Genomic DNA, 22,774 nt, shown 5'->3' with positions numbered 1-22,774 from the left:
AACTTTTCTCATTGAAGCAGAGAGATAAGTCGGCAGATCTAAAAGAAAAACATATCTGCTCAAAACTTCCTATTCCAGAAAGCCTATAAAATCTATCACCAAGAATTAGATTCTAAATCAGTGGAAAGAACTGGCTGCAATGCCATTCCAAAAGAGCACAGACTAATAAGATAAAAAGAATCCTAGAGAATATTCTAACTCTTGATTTTGCAAGTGAAGACAATGAGGCTGTAATATATCCTGTGACTTGCCCAAAGTCACACAGCAAGACAGCAGAGACTGGATAGAAATGCAGATTCTGATTCACTGTGGGGGGATTTTTTTTCCCCACTATATGAAAATGATGACTCCACAATTCCTCATTTACTGTCTATTCTTAATAACTCCTTCTTGGGAGAGAATGTCTTGTATTAGATAAAGTCTAGGCCAGCTGGGCGCGATAACTCACACCTGTAATCCCAGCACCTTGGGAGACTAAGGCAGGGGGATCACCTGAGATCAGGAGGTCAAGAGTAGCCTGGCCAACATGGTGAAATCCCGTCTCTACTAAAAATACAAAAAAATTAGCCAGGCGTGGTGGTGGGCACCTGTAATCCCAGCTACTTGGGACTCTGAGGCAGGACAATCACTTGAACCCAGGAGGCAGAGGTTGCAGTGAGCCAAGATGGCACCACTGCACTCCAGCCTAGGTGACAAAGCGAGACTCCATCTCAATAAAAAAATGAAAAATTAAAAAAATTTAAAAATTAAGAAGGTCTAGGCTTCAAAGCCAGATAAGACCTGGGTTCAAATCCCACTACTGCCACTTAAAAGCTCTGTGACTGCAGGCAATTTACTCTACCTTGACAAGCCTCAGTCTCTCTACAAACTGGGAATCAATGTGCCTCTAATGCCTGTGAAGCAGCCAGCACAGTGCCTGGCACACAGTGTTCAACAAAGCTCTCTTTCTCTTCCCATCTCCCCAACAAAGCCACTGCTTTGGAGATGTCAAAGTGGCACAATACCCAGTCAATACAGCAGCCATTCAGAATAATAAACACGAAAGGAGATAATGTTAATTAATAACAGACCATACACCAGGTAGTAGCATGCATATCTCACTTAATCCTTACAGCAATCCTAAGTATTATGCACTATTATCCCCAATTTACAAATTAGGAAGTGGGTTTCAAAGGTTAAATAGCTTGTCCAGAGTCACACAACTAGAAAGTGATAGAGCCAGGATTTGAACTAACATTGGCCTGACTCTGGAGCCACAGGCCATCCTTCCTCACATCATTAAAAGGTGCTGTTCTCACCCTCCTCACCTATCACCTCTCGTCCTGCAGTCTCACCTTCCAGCGTGTACTACTAGACACCTATCTGACCACTCACATCATGGTTGAGGTCAGCTTGTCTCCATTTCTAGCCATAAGTGACAGTCCTGCCCATGGGATTTTGATTGAGTATATACTTGGCTAGTCTTGCTGAGCAATTGCTTGGCTGGGCCCTTTGGAGATGATGAAACTCCCACCCAAGCTCAGCTCCAAGCCACAGAAGGTGAGGGGTCCAGGAAACCTCAGGCCATGCTGGGTATTGTCATAAGGGTCAAGTTAACATTTCCCATCTCCCTGTAACCTTAGAAAAACAATCAATCCAGTCTCATGGTACTCACTCAGAGCCAGCAGTTTCCTCAGGGGTCACTGAATCCCAGTTCTTATTTTACAGAAGGGGAAACTGAGGTCACAGAGTAAAAGTGCCCCCAAACCTTCAGCTCACCCAGCAAGTGTTCCAACAGAATAATCTCAGAATTAGAGGACCTTAGACATCACCCAGTCCAATTGTCCTCACCTTAGAAATGAGGAAACTGAGGACTTCTAAAATAGCTAGGAAAATGTGCTTTTCATTTATTGGCCAAAAAAAAAAAAAAAACTTAAACCTAAGAGCAAAATCAGAAGCTCTGCCATGTTTCACCGCCCAAGTAGAGATATCCCTACACAGCAAACACCATGAGAATTCCCCAAGGACAAGGGCCCAGGTCTCTCACTCCTGGGCTGGTTCTCTCTAGCTGGCCTGATTCTCCCCATACCCTGTGATTTAAGGCATACCACCTGCCTCAGGTAACCCTGACAAACCTGCCAGAATCCACCACTCAAGTCCCTGTGGAACTAGATGACATGAAAAGCAAGCACTAATAAGAGCCGTAATCAAAAAATGTCCATGTCCCCCAAGGAGAAGACAGTTTGGTCTATGTGGCTAATAGGTGCCGGGATTGCATGCCTAATGGGGAATGCAAAGCACGCCTGGGGGTGAAAGATGGCACTGACTACCCTCCCGAAGAGACCCAATCCTTCAGAAGTTGGTTGATCGTAACATAATCGCAGAAATCTTTGGCCTGGATAATCAAACCAAATCTCAACTCCACAACCTATGGTTTCAGAATCCCCCATTACATCCTCATTCCTTGAGCCTTAAAGACATTTTTGTTTCATCCTAAAACATGCAAATACCTCCTGGGGTAATTAAATATTATTGCATGTTATCAGAATAACTGGTTAACTCTTCAGTAGGTTTTTCTTTGGTGTGTGTGTGTGCGTGTGTGTGTGTGTATGTGTGTGTGTGTCAGGCGGGACAGGGTCTCACTCTGTCACCCAGACTGAAGGGCAGTGATGCCATCTTGGCTCACCACAATCTCCGCCTCCTGGGTTCAAGTGATTCTCCTGCCTCAGCCTCCCAAGTAGCTGGGACTACAGGTGCCCCCCACCATACCCAGCTAATTTTTGTATTTTTCGCAGAGATGGGGTTTCACCATGTTGGCCAGGGTGGTCTCGAACTCTAGGCTTCAAATGATCTACCCGCCTCAGCCTCCCAAAGTGCTGGGATTACAGGCCTGAGCCACCACACCCAGCCTTCAGTAGGTTTTTCTAAGCCTGCAAGGAGATGAAGAAATGTTACTGTGACCCCTACAGCAATGCCCACTGTGGCCTGAGGTTTGATGGGCTCCTCTCTTTCTGTGGCTTGGAACTGAGCTTGGGTGAGAGTTTCACCATCTCCAAAGGGCCCAGCCAAGCGATCACTAAGTGACCCTTACCAAGTAACTGCTCAGCCAAAATTCCATGGGCAGGACCATCTTCCTTTAGTGCTAGGGGCACATGGGGTAGAAGAGTGTCAAGCTTCGAGTTGAAAGAAAGGCAAGGAAGGCCACGAACATGGTGGCCAGGAGTGAGGAGAGGGAATCTACTACACAGTTTTGATCTTCAGCCAGCTTCTTGGCAGAAGCAATAACTAACTTGGCAGCCAAACCAAGCGGCAAAAAGCCAGCAGCACAAATTCCAGAGTTTAGGGAAAGTGACTGAATGATATCAGGGAGGTTCCTTCTGCTGAATGAGTGGCAGCCCCTGAGAGGAAAGGAAGGAAAGCCTAATCAGAGTACCCCCACCATCGCTTGAGAGCTCTGTATATATGTGTCTCATTTAACCCTTAAAACAGCCCTGCAAGAAAGGTGTTATTATCCCCATTTTGCAGATGAAAGTGAAGTCACTTGCCCACAGCCCTTCAGCTGCTCCAGGGCAGAGTCAGAATTAGCAGCCGCAGCTCCTGACTCTCTTTCCAGTGCTCTGCCTGCTCCCCAAAGCAACCACCCCTGGGTGTCGCACAGCTTTCTCTTACTTAGATAAATCCAAGTGCTTACTTTTCCTGAAGTCTTGATTCCTTTAGCCAACGATGCATACACAATGACCCAAGCCAGGAAGAGGCAGAAAGCCAGTGGCCACCTGATCTCGCCAGGATATTCAATCCCTGCAGAAATCTTCAGCACAAAGTACCTGAGAATTGGAGGGAGGGATGGGGGTAGTGATAGAAAGAAGGAGAGAGGGAGGTGACAGGCAGCAGGCTTGAAGCCTCCAGTAGAGCCAGGAGACTTGCACAAAACCCCAGCATCCTCCACCCGCCCCACCATCGGGAACCTAATCACATCAGGCTGTGGGGAATTTGCTGGTCTGGGCTCTTGCCCACAGCCGTCTGCAGAGACTCCAGCTGGATTTACTGTGCTCTTGATTATGTGCTGGGAGACTGCTCATGGCCCTGGGCAGGCTTCAGGACAAGGCTGTCAGTTCCATTGTCACTAGCACATCCCCAGGAGAAGTGCAACCCTGAACCATCAAGGGTGATTTTTGTGTGTTTTCTGTATTGCTCTACTCTTTTATGAGAATTTATTCTGGTAGTATTTGTGTGATTTTTAATTTTAAAAATTATTACATAGTGGAAACTGCATATGCTAAATGGGCGAAAAATGTGGCCCCGGACTGTAGTTCAAGTTGTGTGGGCATGTCCTGAGGCTGAGGTTGGCTTAATTATAAAAGCGGGGCTGCCTAGACCTTGCTCAGGCAAAACATTCTAAGACAGATGAGCAGCTGCCAACAGAGGCCACTGGTCAGATGTAGCTGCTGCTGGCAACTCGTATAGATAATGAAGACATCGTGGCCTGCCTGGCCAAATGGCTAGCAGGGCAGCCTCACCCCTGAGGACAGGAGGCAGCTTCAGGGACAGTGCCTGATAACAGATTTAGACAATTCTTTCTACTCCGCAACCATCTAGCCATACATGCTCTGTGAAACTGCTGTGTTTGTAGGTTGATGTTTTTCTGTGACCTAAAGGAAAGGCAAGCCAGCATCCAGGCTCTGCAGGACTGTAGGAATGATGGCCCAGAGCGTTCTGACCTGCTGAAGGAAATGTAGGCAGCAGCCCCGCTCCTGGTCCAGCCGGCTGGCTTGAGAGGCTGTTTGGCAACACATAGCCATGCTTTTCATAACAGTGATGGCCAACTCTGTGCAGACAGAGTCTCTTTCGGGCCCAAACCCTGGCACAACCTGGGCTCAGAGTTGACTAGGGAAGACCAAGGCTGGAACTAAACTTGGTTCCAAGGCAAAACCCTGAGGACCATATTTGCCAAGCAAGGAAAAAGACCTTCTCCATGTCCCATCCCCAAAATAGGTAAACCATATAGTCGACGATTCCACGACTTAGCCATCTCAACTGCTCCATGCTTCAATTGTAGGACCTCAAACAAGTCCTAAGAAACTCCTGATGACATTTCTTCTTAGAAATCAAGACTGGCCCCAGAGGATTAGTAAAGGCCACCAAAAGCAGGTTTGCAAATCACTTTCTAGTACAACTGACTGCATGGATTAAGTGTACTGGAAAATGATTTGCAAACCTGCTTTTGGCGGTCTTTCAGATTTCATCGTACTACCAGGTCAGACTCAGTTGCTCAGCACTCAGGGAGAATTAAAGGCCCACCCTAATACCCCCATGGTAGTTATGGTCAAAGGGGACTATTTAATTAATTAGGTAACTCTCCCTTCTGTTCTGCAGGGAACAACTATGTACACTCTGAGTCTACAGGAAAGAAAACCAGGAATAGGAAATAATGACAGTTGGGAGAAGAGTCGGGGTATTAGCAACCATTTGTTATCATCTAAGTGAAAGCCACAAACTGGAGGCTCATTGATTTATGCATTTTGTTTGATCCCCATGTTCTATTTGAATTATTTTGCTGCCATTTAAAATAGGAGAGATCACATAAAAATCCAGATTTTATTTCCATCTTTTATTGTAAAATAGAAGCTCTGGCAGCACTGCCCCACATTTTCACAAGGCAGTGATCAGAGGAGCTGGGAACCAGTGGCCTCCTTACATGTGACAGGCAGCCTCTTTGGTTTGCCACAGTCCTCACCCCTCTCTATCATCTCACTTATTTTCACTTTACTCATTTATATTCCTGCCATGCCCGAGTGCATTTGAATTTACAACCCCTGAATTAAAGTTTAGCTAGAGAACACTCTTTATGTATCCTATGATGAACTCTGTCTACATTTATCTCCCTTAAGATATAATTTCATGGCTGGGTACAGTGGCTCACGCCTGTAATCCCAGCACTTTGGGAGGCCGAGGCAGGCAGATCACAAGGTCAGGAGATCAAGGCCAGCCTGGCTAACACGGTGAAACCCCGATTCTTCTAAAAATACAAAAAATTAGCCGGGCATGGTGGCGCGAGCCTGTAGTCCCAGCTACTTGGGAGGCTGAGGCAGGAGAATAACTTGAACCTGGAGGCAGAGTTTGCAGTGAGCTGAGATTGCGCCACTGCACTGCAGCCTGGGCAACAGAGCAAGACTCCATTTCAAAAAAGAAGAGAGAAAAGAAAATAATAATTTTATGAACTTCACTAAATCTTCCAATGGTAGCTGAGGATCTTCAAGTATCCCTGAACCTCAATCTCCAATGTCTAGCAATACTGATATTAAAAAGTACAAAACTAAGGCAAAGCTGTAAAAAAAGGAAAAAAATGAATTTGTTCTTATTTACACTAAATCTTTGAACATGACTTCTTTTCTTTTTGTCTCTCTTCCCTGAAGCCAAGTGCATATGGAAGAAAAAATAATCTGGTTAACTGACAGTCCACTTAGATCACACTTGATCAAGGTTTTGAAATGGGCTTTTCATCAGCGTCATGAATTATAGCCTCACTGATTCTGCTCCTACTGCCGTCATTCATCCAGCTCTGCTTTCCAGGCTCACAAGACACGACAATCTGCTCTTGGAAGCCAAACCAGGAAAAAAACCTTCCTCTCTGATCTCATCCCTTGGGCTACCCACAACTCTGGTCTGCAAATTGAATATTTATTAATTCACTGTGTTTCTCTTAGAAGGTAAAAAGGGAAAAAGAAAGTCATCTTACTTGAAATACTCTTCACTTCCACTGACAAATGTCTTATTGGCCTGGCTGGTGAAATTAACCATTGTCAAGTTGGGATAGGCGGTCATGCAGAAAGTCGAGTTCTTGATCTGTATTTTCGGATGGTCACTGATAACACAGGAATCTGTTTAGGAGAGGACAGAATAGAAACACAGTGAAATCTGTACAGAAAACAGAGATGTGTCTCTCTGCAGCAGTTTAAAAACAAATGCCAAAAACATTTGCAAATATTGGAGAGTAACTTCAGGAAAGTATTAACTGGGCAAAGCCAGATATATTAATAAAAGAACCAAAGAATTATGTTTTCTCCATCAGAGCCCCCAGTCCCCACAGCCGCACCTTGTACTGATGACAAAGGCATTTACAGAGCACTCTCTATGTGGTGGGCAAGCATTTTGCGTGCGTTATCTCATTTAATCCTCACAACAGCCTATGCAGGAGGTACTATAGTCTTCCATTTTCAAAATAAGGAAACAGGCTTAAAAAGGTAGGTAACTCTACTGAAGCCACACAGCTTATGAGGAAGAGAATCAGGATTTGAACCCAGATCCTTATGGCTCTGCAGAAAATAAATAAATTGCTGAAACAAATTTAATTAGAAAATAAACAGACCTCCTGAAGGATACTGCTACAGAAGGCTTTCTAAGAAGTTCACCTTGGAGCCACAGCCTGGCACCACATTTAATAAGTACTCTAGGATACACGTGCTGTGTACTTTCTACTCTCACGTGGGTAAGCAGAGGCAGCAACCACGCCATCTACCGCAGACCCTGCGACAGGACCTAACAGCGCGGTGCTCAACTGGGGATGAGTTTTCTCCCCAGGAAATATTTGGCAAGTCTGGAGACATTTTTAGTTGTCACACCTCGGGGACCTGGTGCTTACTGGTATCTAATAAGTAGAGGCCAGGGATGCAAATACTAAATATCCTACAATGCACAGGACAGCCCCAACAACAAAGAATCGTTCAGTCCTTAATCCAGGCATGATGGTACACACCTGTAGTCCTAAATACTTGGGAGGCTGAGGCAGGAGGATTGCTTGAGCCCAGAAATGCAAGGCTGCAGTGAGACATGATCATGCCACTACATTCCCAGCCTGGGTGATGAAGCAAGACCATGTCTCTTTAAAAAAAAAAAAAAGAAGAAGAAGAAGAAGAAGAATTATTTAGTCCAAAACATCAGTAGTACCAAGGTTGAGAAGGCCTGATGTAGGCAGGGATGGAGAAAGGAAATTAACCATGCGAGTTTTAGTATGTCAGGCTCTGTGTTGAACACTTTAATGATGATCTCATGAAATCCTCATAAAACCCAGGAGGTATATATTATTATTGTCATTTTAAATAGGAAGAATCTGAAGTCTTTCTGACCATTTTACAATGCCTCTCTAAGAGATTTAAAAATACAGAGAAGCCGACAAATACCTTAAAGAATCCACCAGGACTGATCCCAAAGGACATTATTTTGCAAAGGAGCACATAGTAATAATAACAACAACAACTTACACTTATGTGGCAGTTACCACGTTTACGGCACTGTTTTAAGTACTTTACATGCATTGACTAATTTAAGCCTCACATCACCCCCTATGAGAAGGTACTGTTATTATCTCTATGTTACAGATAAGGAAAACTGGGGCACAGAGGGATGCAGTGGCTAGCCAAGGTCATACATCAAGCCAGGATGTAACAAGCTCTCTCTTTGGAGTCAATGACTTTAGGCACTCCAATGTGAATAGGGAGCAGGGATTATAAATTCAAACACCTACAGAAGCCAGGATGATGACACAAATAAGGAAGGCATAAAATTGGAAAATAATAGAGAGAGGTGGGGACTGTGGCCAACCAGAGAGCACTCCAGCCAATCAGTGCCAAGCTTTTCCAGATGTTGTGGCAAAAGATGCAGAAAATCTATAAACTTACATGAAATATCTCCATTTAAAAATATGGAATGTGTTAAAATTGTCTTTAAATACCATGAGCAACAATAACAAAAAGTGGCTGGGCAGGGTGGCTCACACCTGTAATCCCAACAGTTTGGGAAGCCAAGGCAGGAGGATGGCTTGAGCCCAAGACTTCAAGACCAGCCTAGGCAACATAACGAGACCCCTATCTGTACAAAAGATTTTAAAAATTAGCCAGGTGCAGTACTGCACATCTATAGGCCTAACTACTCAGGAGGCTGAGGGAGGAGGATTGCTTAAGCCCAGGAGTTCAAGGTTGCAGTGAGCTGTGATGGCACCACTGCACTCCAGCCTGGGCAACAGAATGAGACCCTTTCTCTAAAATAAATAAATAATTTTAAGAAGCAGGCTTGATCTGGTGCATGGACTCCCAATTTATGTTCTCTATGGAAGAGCACAGTGGGCAAGAATGTGAGTTCAGACGTTCCACTACTCCCGAGAGCTTGAATGAGTTCATTTGCCCAAGCCTCCATTTTCTGGTCATAGTTGTTCAGGGTTGCAGTAAGGACTAAATGACAAGAGATCACAAATGAAAAACCTTCCCACGATGCCTGGCACACAGCTGGCACTCAGTAAATGTTAGCCATAACTCAATCATCATTGTCATGGCTTTTTCTGGAGAGAGTATCTCTAGTCTTCAACATCATCTCCCACAAGGCCACTTGCCTGCCATAAATTGCCTACTGCTTCCCATACACATCGCAGAGTTTCTTAGAATGTTGGGTAAAAATGGAAACAATAATAAGAATCCCTTCCCTTTCAGTAGTTCTTTAGACCAAGGTTTCTCAATAGCTGTACTAATGGCATTTGGGGTCAGATAAAGTAACCACAGTAGGTCCATTGCCCAACAGGCACAGTGAGTCAATACATCACCAAGACACTGCCTTGCAGCAGAGAAAGAGGTTTAATTAAGAGAAGAGGGCCTTTTGTAAGTCATCCCAGAATTCCAAAGAACCAATACCCCTGCAAGGGACAGCCTGGCCCCAGGAACAGAACACGCTCATGTGCTGATAACACAGAGAATGACAGATGGAGGGGCTGCACAAAGAAAGAGTGGGGATTGACACCTTGGTTTCACCAAAATAAATAAACAAATAAATCACTGGGTAAGAATGAGATAGGATCTGCTCAGCCTGGTCATATACTCACAAGAAGCAAATAGAGTTTCCTTCGCTGCAGCAGAGAAAGAGGTTTAATCATAAGACCCACTGAACAAGGAGATAGGAGGAAACCTCAAATCCATCTCCCCAAAGAGTTTGGAGCTGCGGTTTTGGAGTAGGTTGAAGGGCGCAGGGTGAAGTCCTGGGACAGAGAGATGAAGAAATGTATTCTCACACTGATTCAGTTCCTCTGTGGGAGTGCTTTTGCATTTGTTTGTTTTTTGGTTTTTGAGACAGTCTCACTGTGTCACCCAGGCTGGGGTCCAGTGGCACAATCTCTGCTCACTGCAACCTCTACCTCCAGGGTTCAAGTGATTCTCATGTCTCAGCCTCCAAAGTAGCTGGGATTACAGGTGTGTGCCAACACTTCCAGCTAATTCTTGTATTTTTAGTAGAGACAGCGTTTTGCCAGGTTGCCCAGGATGGTCTCAAACTCCTGGCCTCAAGTGATCCATCCACCTTGACTTCCCAAAGTGCTGGGATTACAGGCATGAGCCCCTGCTTAAAGCTGGTAGGAGTCTTTAAACTGGTTGGCATCAGCTGTTTTGCTGGAATTCAGGATCTGCTTAAGCAGTTCTTAAACAAAAGCCTTATGATTGTAACATCGGAAATCTCACCTATAGGAGCAATGGGGATGCAAATGTATGTAGTGTTACTCAACTTTTGGTTTCAAGGAAATGAGTCAAGCACAGCCTGATTAATGCTGATTATAACAATACTTCTGTCTAGAATTCTTGTTAACGCTGCAAGGACAGCTTTAATAATTCTTGGCTGTGGGACCGTCCTGTGCATTGCAGGATATTTAGCAGAATCGCTGGCCTCCACCTACTAAATGCCAGGAGCCCACCCAGCTGCAACAATGAAAAACGTCTCTGAACGTTGCCAAATGTCCTGCAAAATCTCCCCTGGTTGAGAATCTCCACTTCAGAGCCTAAAAATATCTTCCTATTCAAAGTATCTTCTTTAATCAAATAACAGAGTTTCAGGAGGATTCCCACCTAATCATTATCAAATATTTACCAGGAAAGCTTTTGTTTCCCCCAGCAGTGACATGAATGAAGACAATTAAAGAACACTCCATATCTCTGTCCTGTAAATAAGCACATAAGTTATTTCTCGCCCTCCTGCCAAGCATTACGTCCACCCAAGACTGGAGAGATCACTAACACGAGGTCAAACACCAAATCTCTCGCTTCCCAAGTTGCAGTTGTGAAGCACTCAGGCAGCCTCACTAGAGAGCGTCTCTGGATATCTGTAGATCACTGCCGCCGCAGCAGCACAAGGTCACCGTTCCTGCAGCAATGCAGCAGGGCTCCCAGGCTCCCCACTCGCTCGCTCCGCAGCCTCAAGCCTCCTGCAATATCCCCTCGCACCACCGGGCGGCAGGAGCATGCTTCCCAGCGCCCGGCGCCTTCGAGTCCCCCGACAAGGGAATGAGGGGCCATCTCATCAGAGAGCTCTGCGGCCCCGCAACCCCTAACAAAGAACAGCGATAATGATCGTGCTACATTGGAAGCTGTGGAATGGGATTCTCTTTACTCGGGCAATTATTAACAAATGAAAGCACATGAAAGACCAGGGAGAAAAGGAATCGTTTAATTAAAGTTGTAATGAAAATGAAGCCATTCCAGAAATAGAAATGGTATTTATGTTGTTCCTATTTTACGTGACCCAGCTAGCTCCTATTTTCACGTAAAGCCGCTGGTCTCACTTGACAGGGCACAGACTAGTCATTCTCCATTACAGATACTTGGAGAGTTGAGTCACCCTAAAGACGGCAGCCTCTCTTACAATCTGCATCAGAGAAAGATGTGGCAGACGCTGCCTCTCCCCACCCACAGATCCAGGGCTTTCCTCTGGGGCTGGAGTGGGTATGGTTGCCTGGTATCCCCATGGAATGTGTCCCTTGCAGCACTGAGAGTGTCATGGGGCAGCTCCAAGCTGCACATGAAGGTCACAGTAGCTAGCCATTCAGCCCCTCTCCTGGGATGAGTCCTTTTACCCAGCAGTCGCAGGGTGTGGGTAGTTATGGGGTTGTGAGAGAGAAGGTGAGACTGGAAGGCAATTGGTGGGAAATGCTGGGGAAAGAGTTTACCCATCTCTTAAGGAAGTGTTGCTCAGTATGACCATTTGGGAAACAGCCTGGGAATATCCGTTGTCTAGATTCCTGATTTGTCCAGCAGAGCAGTGGGGCTCTGCAAGTCAGGCCACCATCAACTTTTCTAAGTCACCCCAGAATTCCAAAGGACCAATACCCCTGCAAGGGATAGCCTGGCCCCAGGAACAGAACACACTCATGTGCTAATAACACAGAGAATGACAGATGGAGGGGCTGCACAAAGAAAGAGTGTGGATTGACACCTTGGTTTTCTTTTCACCAAAAAAAAAAAAAATTAAAACACTGGGTAAGAATGAGATAGCATCTGCTCAGCCTGGTCATATACTCGCAGGAAACAATCAGCGTGAAAAATGTACATTGTTTCCTTGTGCTCAGAGCTTGCATCATTTTAATGGTTTATACCAGACGAGTAGGAGCTGAGCTGTGTCATATCTTTGCTCTGCCTTTCATGTCTCCCAGGCAATGGTGAGCCAGACTGGAAGCCAGGGACAGGGGCTTCTGTGCCTCTTGCGCCTCCACTCGTGTGCCTGATCCAGTCAACATGCTCAGCCTGCTTTAAATACACACACACACACACACAGAGAGAGAGAGAGAGAGAGAGGGAGAGACAGAGAGAGAGACTATAAAATAAACACATGTTCATGGCAGAAAATGCAGAAAAGAATGGCATCTTTCTGAGTCTGCGACAGGGAAGAATTCATCTTTTTGCCCTTAATATACTTGAAGGGTTAAATAATGTCCTAGTTCCATCATGAAAAAAGCTGGTTTCAGAGAGCAACACTAAGAGCCAATCATACAGAGATCACAGGAAGCTGGTCTCGGCACAGACCTAGCTGAGGAGAATTAACAGATCTACTGGGGAAAGAAGAAATTACTTGTTTCTAGGTTCCCTTTAAAATGACCAGAGCTTCCAAAGTGACTGCTACTAGCACCTTTTATTTGTAGAGTTATATACTTCTGTAACTGTATCACACCCTTCATTTCTTTTCTCCTTACAGCAATCCCCATAAGGTAGGTAGAGGAAGAATATTTTTATTTCTATTATTTAGAGAAGGAAAACAGATCCAGAGAGAAGTTACTTGACCCAGACATACATACAGTCAGTGACAGAGATATAGACCAGAAAGACTTTCTGACATAGCTGCCCTACTTCTCACATTCACTCTCTTGCCCTTGACCCAGGAAGCTGACACTTTCCGCCAAGGCCTCAAGTCTCAATCTATTTCACATCTGAAACATCTTCCAGGAACACTCCCTGACTCCCCAGTAGCTTGCCCTCTTCTAGACACTCCATTTTTATCAGAGTGGTCTAAGGGTCCACTCCCATATTCACCTCAGGCACTCAGCAGTATCTTGTGAAGTCTGGCCCCAGGATCGCTCTCCTGGACTCTAGGAATTAGACCATCACTTTTCAAATTGTACCGTGCAGATAAGCCACCTGGGAACCTAGTTAAAATGCAAATCTCATTCACAAAGGCTAGGGCGGGGCTTCTAACCACCATCCAGGTAATGCTGCTACTCTAAGAAACACTATAAAACAAAATAAGATTCTACAACGACTTGTTAAAATGCAAATTTTCTGAACCCAACCAAATCTATAAATCAGACTATCTTGTGCCCCTGTGAACCTGCATTTTTAACAAAGATTTCAGCAATTCGTAAGCAAACAAAAATTAGATTACGCCCTCCTCTGGGCCAGAAGCTCCTTAAATGTTAGAATTAAGTATATTTGATAGTTTGATGTAATCTCTGTGTTCCCGGAACCTAGTATAGGTCCTAGCATGCATAATATATGTTCAATTATTTTGCTGAATAAATGGATAGTTTAGAATACACACACCTAAAGCAGATATTTCCAAACTTACCTAATAAAAGTTTGGTTTTATCTTTGCATTCTGGCGTATTCCAAGGGTTGTTGCAGGAGCCCCAGGGTAGTACAGACACAAAGGAGGCAAACAGGTAGAAAAGTGTATAGCAAATAATCACATTGTAGTATATGGCTATTAGGACAGAGATGATCAGCATCGCGATGCCACAGCCTGCAGAAGCAAAAATTCCAGGGGTTCATTCCATCTTAAATGCTATGGAATTCTTAGAGTTGGGCATAGGGTGGGGACTTAGGTCTAGGCTCTCTTGTACAGAATGGATGCACTAATAGAAGAGTGGACTGTATGTCTACCAGGGATATGAAGGCATTCTGCTGGGAACTCAACAATGCCAGAGGCGATCTTGGGCCATTATTCAGAAGGACCATATAAAGGAAGGAAAGAGTCAGTCTTATTAACCACAAAGGCAGGTCTCCCTCCCTGGGGCTGCATGGTGCCAGAGGGGACAGAGTAAGAAAGGGCCTGAGGAGGCTGAGCGGCAGGCTGGACTCACCTTGTAGAGCTGGGATGGCCTTCCACACAGACACTGGCCCCTGGCTGGCAAACTGGCCCAGCGACACCTCCAAGAAGAAGATGGGTAATCCAGCCAGAGCCAGCATCATCAGGTAAGGGATGAGGAAGGCACCTTGGAAAGAGAGTGGGGAGTGAGAGCCCTGGGAGGCAAAAGCAGGCTGCTGCCCTCCTCAACCCTCTGGGTTGGGGGCTGGGCTCCCTCTCAAAGAACTAAAGGACAATTTAGCTCCATTCCTGAAGAAGCCTTTGATGTCCTTTCTCAGCAACAGTCACCCACAGATATTTAAGAGCCCTCCTCCAAAAAGTATAAGGGTACCCATGCAAATACACTCCTTATATCAATTCTCCACTGGCAGATGGCTAGGGATATGTGCTGATGGGGTTTTATTATTTTCTTTTTCTATTATAGCACTTCAATTTCCCAAAATTAAGCCCTCCCAGAGCTCAACCAGTCCATGCCTTTGACTCACTACTGGATTCAGGTTGGTGAAATCTTATCAGAGCCTCAGCCCTCCCAGGACTCAAAATCTTCTAAGCTAAACTCCAGGAGCCCTCCTCTACAGTAAGTTACCTGAACACCTTCTGCCAACCAGGGTTGGGCAGGCTCTGCCAGACAGCCGTTGGGGGATACCCATCCTTCTTCCTAAACCCATCTCCATCCCCATCACACACTTCTCAACGCCCTTCTCCATATAAGAAGTTCCTTCCATCCTTCAAGGTCAACTCAAATGCTTCCTCCTCCAAGAAGTCTCCCTGCTGTGTCCCCACAGTTCCTTGCTCCAGGCACCGATCACTTGATAATTTTTATGTAAGTGTCTTGTTCAGTCTGTGAGCCCCTAATGTTGTTTGTGCTGCATCTCTTTATTCCTCAAAATGCCCCGTCTAGGGCAATAGTACTTGGCAGGCCTCCATAGAGTCGCTGAGACTTCTCTAGGGTTCTTTCCCTTCAACATTCTTTGAGGTTGTTTGGGAGGGACTTGGGGAATGGTCATGATTTTTGAGAAGGTTTTGACCAGAACGTGCTGCTGCATGGGCCAGAGTCAAGGTGGGTACTGGAGATGCGCGAGCGCAGAACGCTGGCCTCAGCGGAGGGAAAACTGATCTTTCTCCAGTCTACTCTTCATGCTCCCGCCCCTCCGCACTTCCTGTTTGATGGCAGGACCTTTCCTGCCCGGGACTCTCCAAGCCAGGAAGGCCCAGGGGCAGCCACGGGCTGCTGGGCAGTAAAACCGGGGTCCTGCTTTATCCTCTCAAGACAGGGATTGTGCCGTCCTCCTCTGCTCCTGAAAAGGAGCGGCGAGCCCTCCACCCCGCACCGAGGGCTGTGGGGCGTCGAGCCGCAGTGCGGAACAGGCTGCCTCCCATCGCAGAGCCTGGCTCCTCCGGAGGCCTGAGATCTGCTCCCTCACTCTTCGCAGATCCCGGGCGGGCAAAGCGCGGGCACTTGCGCGGGCCAACCTCCTTTTGCTGGAACTCCTTCCCCATCCACTACCCTGAGTACCCACTCCCCTTCTAGTCACTGGAAGCCTTGTTGTAGCATCCCGGCCAAAGGGCGCCCTGCGGAAAACCAAACGGGAACCTATCTGGGTGCCTCTATTCGTGTGGCCGGTACCTGGACTGTTTTCAGGGCACCCCCGATGGCAAACGCTCTGCGGTCCTCATAAGTACTTGTCAAAGTGTCCTAATTTGGAACTGGAGAGGAGGGGAGTAGTGGCCTATGTTTTGCGCTTTAACCGTCGGGTGGTGCAGCACCTGTCCGTTCTGCTGCAACAAATTCCGCCTGAAGCGGACCCAAGAGACAAAAACAAAAGAACAAAAACCCTTAAAATGCCTGATCTATGGGGTGAAGAAGTGCATTGCTTGTCCCTTCGGTCCAGTTGAGAAGATGTGGGACGGGGCTCTAGGTTCAAATTCCTATTGCTAGACAGCAGACGGCCCCGCGGCACCTAAACGTTGGGAGGGCCAGAGGGATCTTGAATGTGCCAGGTCCCTCCTCGGCGGGTACAGAAGAGGTACAAGGGAGCATAGTGGTCCAGCAGCCGATGCACGCCTAACTAGAGTCCTCCCCATCTCTGAAACGGCTTTCCTTCAAAAGCAGCATCTTCCCCCAATTTAGTGCAAATGAAAGAAACCTGTTTTCGCTGTACGATTTTACTAAAATCAAAATATGTTCTGCTTCAAGAAGCAGAAGAAGGCGGGGGGGTGGGGGCAGGCACTTCTGAGAGGTTTTTGACAGCACAGCCTCAACCCATTCCCCCTCACCTCCTAGCTCGCCTAAGGAGTCCCCTAGGAGGACAGGATATAATCCTGAATCAGGGCTCCAGGACTGTACAGCTGCTGGCTCTAACCTCGTTGGATGCCCGGAGGGCCGCCGCTCTCTGAACACTTGACCGCTAGTACCCGTGCTTACGTGGCTCAGGGCCTAGGCCCCAAAACTGGGTCAGTGGGGGTTTGTGGGGCCTCACTCCTCCCTTGCGCCCCTCTCTAGATAAGATACTCCGGGATCTAATGCCGATGGATTATGGTCGCCCCCGCCCTCTGGTTATGCACTCACGCCTACGAGGTGTAGGGCTGGAGCCTGAGGAGGCTGTCCTGAGCCTCCCCGCCCGGCGGCCCTGCCTGAGGGCTCCTGTCCCATCCAACCCTCAGGTGCCCGCCCCGCCCCGCCGCAGGCGGAAAGAGCGGAAAAGCCATACCTCCCCCGTTCTGGAAGGCCAGGTAGGGAAACCTCCAGACATTGCCCAGCCCCACTGCGTACCCCACCATGGACAGGATGAAGTCCAGTTTGCTGGACCAGTTCCCTCGGGCCTTATTCTCATCCCCTTGCTCGTCCTCCTGGGGGCGGAAAAGCACATTGTCGATAACAGCCCCGAGTAGGTCCACAAGCAGGCCCCTTCCACCCTTCCCCCCGCTAGGGGTCCTTCCCAGCAAGCAGGCTCCCACTTTTCAACCGAGGATGCATCGGCAAGCAGGACCCCAAATCTAAAGAAAGGATGCATCTACAAGCATGGACCTCACCCCTCAACCCTGCACTGAGAGTCAGTCAGCAAGCAGGTCCTCAATTCTGATCTGAAGATCCATCTTAAACAGACCCAAAACCCCTCTTTCCCAGATCATACAGTCAGGGCGCACCAGCAAGCAGCTCTCCCCAAACCTTGGACCTGTAAGGTGATTGCAAGCAGGTCCCTCCATCCCCAACCCCTCACCAAGAATTTATTTGGCAAGCAGGCTCCCCCAACATCATGCCTGGAGTTCCCAGCAAGCAGGTTCCTAATTAACCCTCTCCCACAAAAAAAGCCTTCACCACACCCCCTCCTCAGCCGTTTCTTCCTTTAGAGTGTGTGCCAAGACCTGAAAGAGCTGCAATGCCGAAGCCAGCCAGAGCCCCTGCCTTACTTTCTTGACCAAACCAGAACCTGCCTGGTCAACTAATTTAAGAAGGCATCTTTCAAGACTAATGCAAGGGAGATGGGCAGGAGGGAGATCTGAAGGTGAAACAAGAGGGAAAACAAACAAACAAAAAAGGTTGATATGGGAAGAGACAAGCCATCTACAACCTTGAGTTCTGGTCTAAATTTTACTAACAACCAGCTGGATAACCCCAGGCAAGCCACTTGCTCTCTCTGAACCTCCGTGTCTCATCTGTAAAAGAGGCTTAGAATAACTGTTCCCTGAAGCCCTTGCCAGCTCCAGCAGTCTATGAATCTTTGAGGCCCATTTCTTCAAGCTCACACTAAGATGCTTTCTTGGGGCAGTGCCTGGTCCTGGAATGCCTCACTACTAAGCAGGAAAAATGCGGGGAGACAACCCCAAATAAACTCCGAAAATGTTCAGGACACCTAGACACTGCACAAAGCTTTCCAGGGACTCAGGCCGCCGCACAGTTTTCACCTCCTCAGTCACCCTTCACCTCCTGATAGATCTCATACTTTTCTACAGGCTGTGGAAGACACAGCAGCGGCTGTCAGGAGAAGTCTTAGGGAGGGAGAAAGGGCCAGGGTGAGTGTCAGAAAGGTACAATCAGAAAGATGGGCAGGGCTGAAAATAAGTACTTCCAGAAATCAAACATCTTTAACATCCTCCCTCTAATCCTCCCACACACAGACCACCTCCATTCCTAATCCCACCCTTCAATCCTTCCAGGGCTGCAAAGGGTGGGAGTTCCAGCTCCTTCTGCCGCAGTGCGGAGGTTAAACAAGACAAGTGAAACAAATATTCTGCTCCACCTGGGGTCACACTGTGGGATACATGCTGTCAGAGGCAGATAATATACATAGAAAAACACTCCAGATGTGGACCCCAAAAGGAAAGGCAAGTGGGAAATTCTGTTTATTTCTAGTTCTGACACCATAAGCTCCTGCTATGTGGGCCTGTGGATAAGTGTGAGTGTGTACGCGTGTGTGTGTATGTGCAAACACTAGAGTGACTAAGGATAGAAGGGCTGTATAAATCCTAAACCTCACACAGGCACGAATTTTGGTCCGGGCCCCACTGCTGGATATATGCATAGCCCCTGAGGCCAGGAGAGGAGAGGAAATAGCAGAAAGGCAGGCAATGAGAACGGAAGAGCTGAAGTCGATGAAAAAGGACAGAAGAAAGAAGAGATCAAAGAAGGAAGGAGAGAGATGAGACGGAAATGGAAGAGAACAAAAGCCTATATGAGATAGCAGACCACCAGCAAAAGCTGCCTTTATTCATAACCCAAGGATTGGGATTTGCTCTGTGGGTTTTTCACGCCTCTAATTAAGTGGTAAAGGATCAAATGCAAAAGGGGATTAAGATTGGTGGGGCCTGAAGCTTATACAATTGAGGGAGGTTACTTTAGGGGAAAAAATCGAAAACTACGGCAAAAGTAGACACCAAGTTTTGGAAGGGCCCAGGCAAAGGACAGGCCCCAAAGCTTAAGCTTCAGTAGCCTCAGGTAAACCTACCTCGCATCAAATGAGTTCTCCCGTAATAAGCGTAACTGGCAGTGTAAAGGCTACAAAACTTATACTATTATCCTCCTACCCCTCCACCCCCAGCCACCACCACCTGGCTTTGTTCTGAATTTTAACCCTCTTTTTGTTTAATTAAGAAATTATTTTTGAAAAGAAAAGACAGTCATTGGCAGGAGAGGGAGTCTGTCTGCATAAAAGGGTGGAACTATCTGCCTCAACTGCTTCGTGGATCTGGACCTGTATTCCCGCTACCGCCAAGGCTGGGAAGGGGCAGGTCGTGGCCCCTCTGGCAGGGTCACTGCAGCCCTCGCGCCCTGAACTGCCGACCCCAGCGCAGTGCGAGCTTCCGAAGCCCCAAAGCCGCCTCCCGCATCCATCACCTGGCACTGCCAACCGGTTTCCCCATCAGCATACGTGCACCCGCCACGGCCCGGCTGGCCTCTCTCGCGCAGCTGGAGAGTAGGACACTGTGCGGGCCGAATGCAACCTGCTTACCTGGGTGGCAACGGTGGCCACGCTGCCCGGGAGCACGGACGTGATTCCATCCGTGCCCAGCACCACGGTGCTCTGGCTCATGTTCACCCAGCCCACAGCAGGGGTATTGTTCCGCTCCAGGGTACCCTTGCCCACACTCACGTTCGCATCCCCCTCCGGGCCTCGCAGAGAAGGGATCTTACAGTGCAGCGCGTTGCCGGGCAGGGAGCTCCCAGGAGGTGGGGGGGCCTGCGCGCCTTGCGCCTCTCTCAAGTCCCGCAGAGCTGCAGAGGCCGCCTGCGCCCGCGGGCTACTGAGTTTGCAAGACCCCACTCCTGGCCGCTCAGCCTCGCAGGCTCGCGCGTCCGCTGACTGGAAACTTTGGGCGCCGGTGGAAGCGGACCTGGGCACACGTGGCGGCGGCGGGGCGGCAGCCGCGGGAAGCTCCTGCTCCGGGCTCGTCCTGGGAGCGCATGGGCCATCCGGGTGGACCTGCGCCGCCGCCGCCTCCGGGCTGTTGGCTGGCTGTTTATTCATTTCCTTGGAAGCACTGCAATCCTGCAAACACAATGTCGAGTTCGTGCAAAACAAAGTCACAATAGCTTTTAAAATACCTGTATCTACATATGGAGACACAATATCTGGGGAAGCACAATCTCGGTCCAGACACAATATCTAGGGAAGCAAATTGGAATCTGAATTTTTTTTTAAAGAAAGGCTGCAATCAGTATTTCTCAATTTGCCCGCTTCATCAATAACCAGATGACAAAAAGAAGCTAATATTCCCTCCCTAGTGGAGGATGAACTAAGAAAAGAGGCAGAAATGTAATTTTGTAAGGGTAAAGGGGGAGTGGAAATAGCCCTAGAGTCATGAGCTCCCCTCCCTCTTTGGATTTCACATCACAGCTGTGGGTGCCCGCATCTCCATCACCACTGTAGAAAGATTCTTTAATTTTCCGCCCCATTTCCTTTGTCATTCAACAATGCACATTGCTTTTTTCCCCCATAGACAAGCTGTGGCCACAAAGCTGATGCCCTGGCACCTGCGAGCCCTTGAGGCCAAATTGGTTGAGTCCCAGCGCTCCACAACCCAGCTCCTCCCGCCAGGTAGCAAAGACAAGGTTAAGAATCGCGATCAAAATAACCACAGAAAAACCTACAACGATAATAAACTAAATTTAAGACACAGAGTAGTAACTAGGTTTGTTATCTTACACAACTTGTGTTCACTTCCAGATTCCCAGACATGTAAAAGAATATGCAAAGTTTTTTTGTTCTTTTGTTTGGGTTTTTCTTTTTGCATAACTATTCACAGGAGTCTAACATCCTTCACAACTCTAGCTTGCTTGAGTACCAAAACTCATGACTAATTTTTATTCGCTTTTTCCCAATTCACTTTCAAATGAAAAGAACTGCCAGCCGTGGTTTTTCTATCCACTTTCTCCCCTCGTGTTATCTTTCAGGGCTTCCTAAACATTAGCACCGATAATTATTATTACACTGTAAGAATAATCCTATTATCTTCACCTCCACCACACTCCTCTCGTCTAACCCCCTTTCACAAACACGCAAAATAGAACTCCTCAGTTTGCACAAATCTAAGTAACTCGGCTTCAGCCAGCATCTGTCTCAGTAGCCTCTAGGACCCAGAGCAACTCGCCTCTGTACCGGCATCTGGCTTTTCAGCACCGAGGACAGTGCCCAGGATCGGGTCTTTAGGAGCCACAGCCAACCTCTCAGCTCTACAGCCTAGGAAACCTCTTTGCGACCTCAGGTGACGCTCACAAGTACAAATACCTAGGGCTGCGAGAATTGTTCTCGTCGTCGCCCCGTTTCCCCCCACCCAATGCACAGACATCTCCAAAAGAAACAGCCAAAACGAATCTGCTTTCCCTATCCCCTCAGCCCCCTTTCCTCTTGAAAGAACAAAAGCAAACACTCACCATGTCTGACACAGGCAACAGATTGAACCGGTGGAGGGTGAAACCCGCTATTGACAAGACTGGGTTTGGCTTCGGCAGGAGAGGCGCTTTCTATATCTCCTTGGGAAAGGCCGGGTTTGCGTCAGTGCAAAGCAAGGTGCCCTTGGTTTGACATTTTCTTGATAATACAAGTTTGATAAATCATTACCCCCTTGGATTCAAGTTTTAAAGGGACAACAGCCTAGAGTATGCTGGCCAGTTGTCACTCCAGCGGGAGGGGGCTGCGTGTTTGGCGTGACTCATGTGGTCTGATTACTAAACCGAAACGGGCAGGAGGGGAAGACAGAAATTTGCCTCCTCCTAATTAAGGGAAACATGGGAGGGACACGTCCCACTGCACCCAAGGCAAGGCGCAGCCGCCAACAGAGTGGATCGGGCTGTAGAGGTGGGGGGAGGCAGCTAAATCACTGTCTTCTCTTTCCCTTTCACTAGATTCCATTGCTCTCTCCCCTTATCTTCAGGGATTCCGAAAATATTAATCCGAAAGAGATTGAGGGTCTGCGCATAGCCCCACAGCTCTGCGATGACTGAAGCAGGCATGGATCCTGCATTTATCAAGGTGTACCTACCTAGCATGTATGTGGACTTCAGATTCTCACATCACTACCCTTCCAGTCAGTGAGTCTTGGAGGAATCCTGGGTTTTTTGCTTAAAAATTGAGATCTAGTATTTCTGTTCCTATTTCTGTTAACACAATCGAGAAAATTCTGAGTATAACCGTTTTCATTGCATTTTTTAAGCTTTTCTGAAGACGTTTTAGAGAAATAAAAACGAAGTTTTTCCAACACAGACCTAGTTCTTATGTCACTTTCAAAGTCAAGGGAAACCCGTTCTTTCTTTATAGTCCTTTCAATACAATCCTACCAGAGCCAGGCCTCATTTGGCAGCGCGGGACCTTAGAGACCGTCCAAATCGGGATGCCCAGCAATGGGGGGGAAGGGGGGTAAGAGAGCTGGCAATCTGGAAAGCCATGCCAGGATGTTCAACCGTACCGTGGAGGGGATG

The 22,774-nt window shown here is 47.4% G+C and overlaps 1 protein-coding gene across 2 annotated transcripts in view; it reads right to left on the bottom strand.

The window, feature by feature from the left end:
- SLC6A5 (solute carrier family 6 member 5) overlaps nucleotides 1-22,006 on the bottom strand; it is a 60,237-nt gene extending 38,231 nt beyond the window's left edge. The window contains exons 1-7 of one of the 2 annotated variants that reach the window (XM_030829048.1): nucleotides 21,731-22,006; nucleotides 19,809-20,345; nucleotides 17,070-17,208; nucleotides 14,354-14,485; nucleotides 13,840-14,013; nucleotides 6,716-6,857; nucleotides 3,671-3,803 (exon numbers count right to left, since the gene is read on the bottom strand). In XM_030829048.1, the coding sequence (XP_030684908.1) occupies nucleotides 3,671-3,803; nucleotides 6,716-6,857; nucleotides 13,840-14,013; nucleotides 14,354-14,485; nucleotides 17,070-17,208; nucleotides 19,809-20,345; nucleotides 21,731-21,733 (1,260 nt within the window). In that variant the 5' untranslated portion in view covers nucleotides 21,734-22,006. The remainder of the gene's footprint in view (nucleotides 1-3,670; nucleotides 3,804-6,715; nucleotides 6,858-13,839; nucleotides 14,014-14,353; nucleotides 14,486-17,069; nucleotides 17,209-19,808; nucleotides 20,346-21,730) is intronic. The other variant, XM_030829049.1, reaches the window with a different exon arrangement.
- Between the last annotated feature and the right edge of the window lie 768 nt (nucleotides 22,007-22,774).

This window comes from Nomascus leucogenys, chromosome 15, assembly GCF_006542625.1.
Source record: "Nomascus leucogenys isolate Asia chromosome 15, Asia_NLE_v1, whole genome shotgun sequence".
Taxonomy (NCBI): domain Eukaryota; kingdom Metazoa; phylum Chordata; class Mammalia; order Primates; family Hylobatidae; genus Nomascus; species Nomascus leucogenys.
Note: the sequence above shows the minus strand (reverse complement) of the source record. Positions and strands in the feature narration are given on the sequence as shown.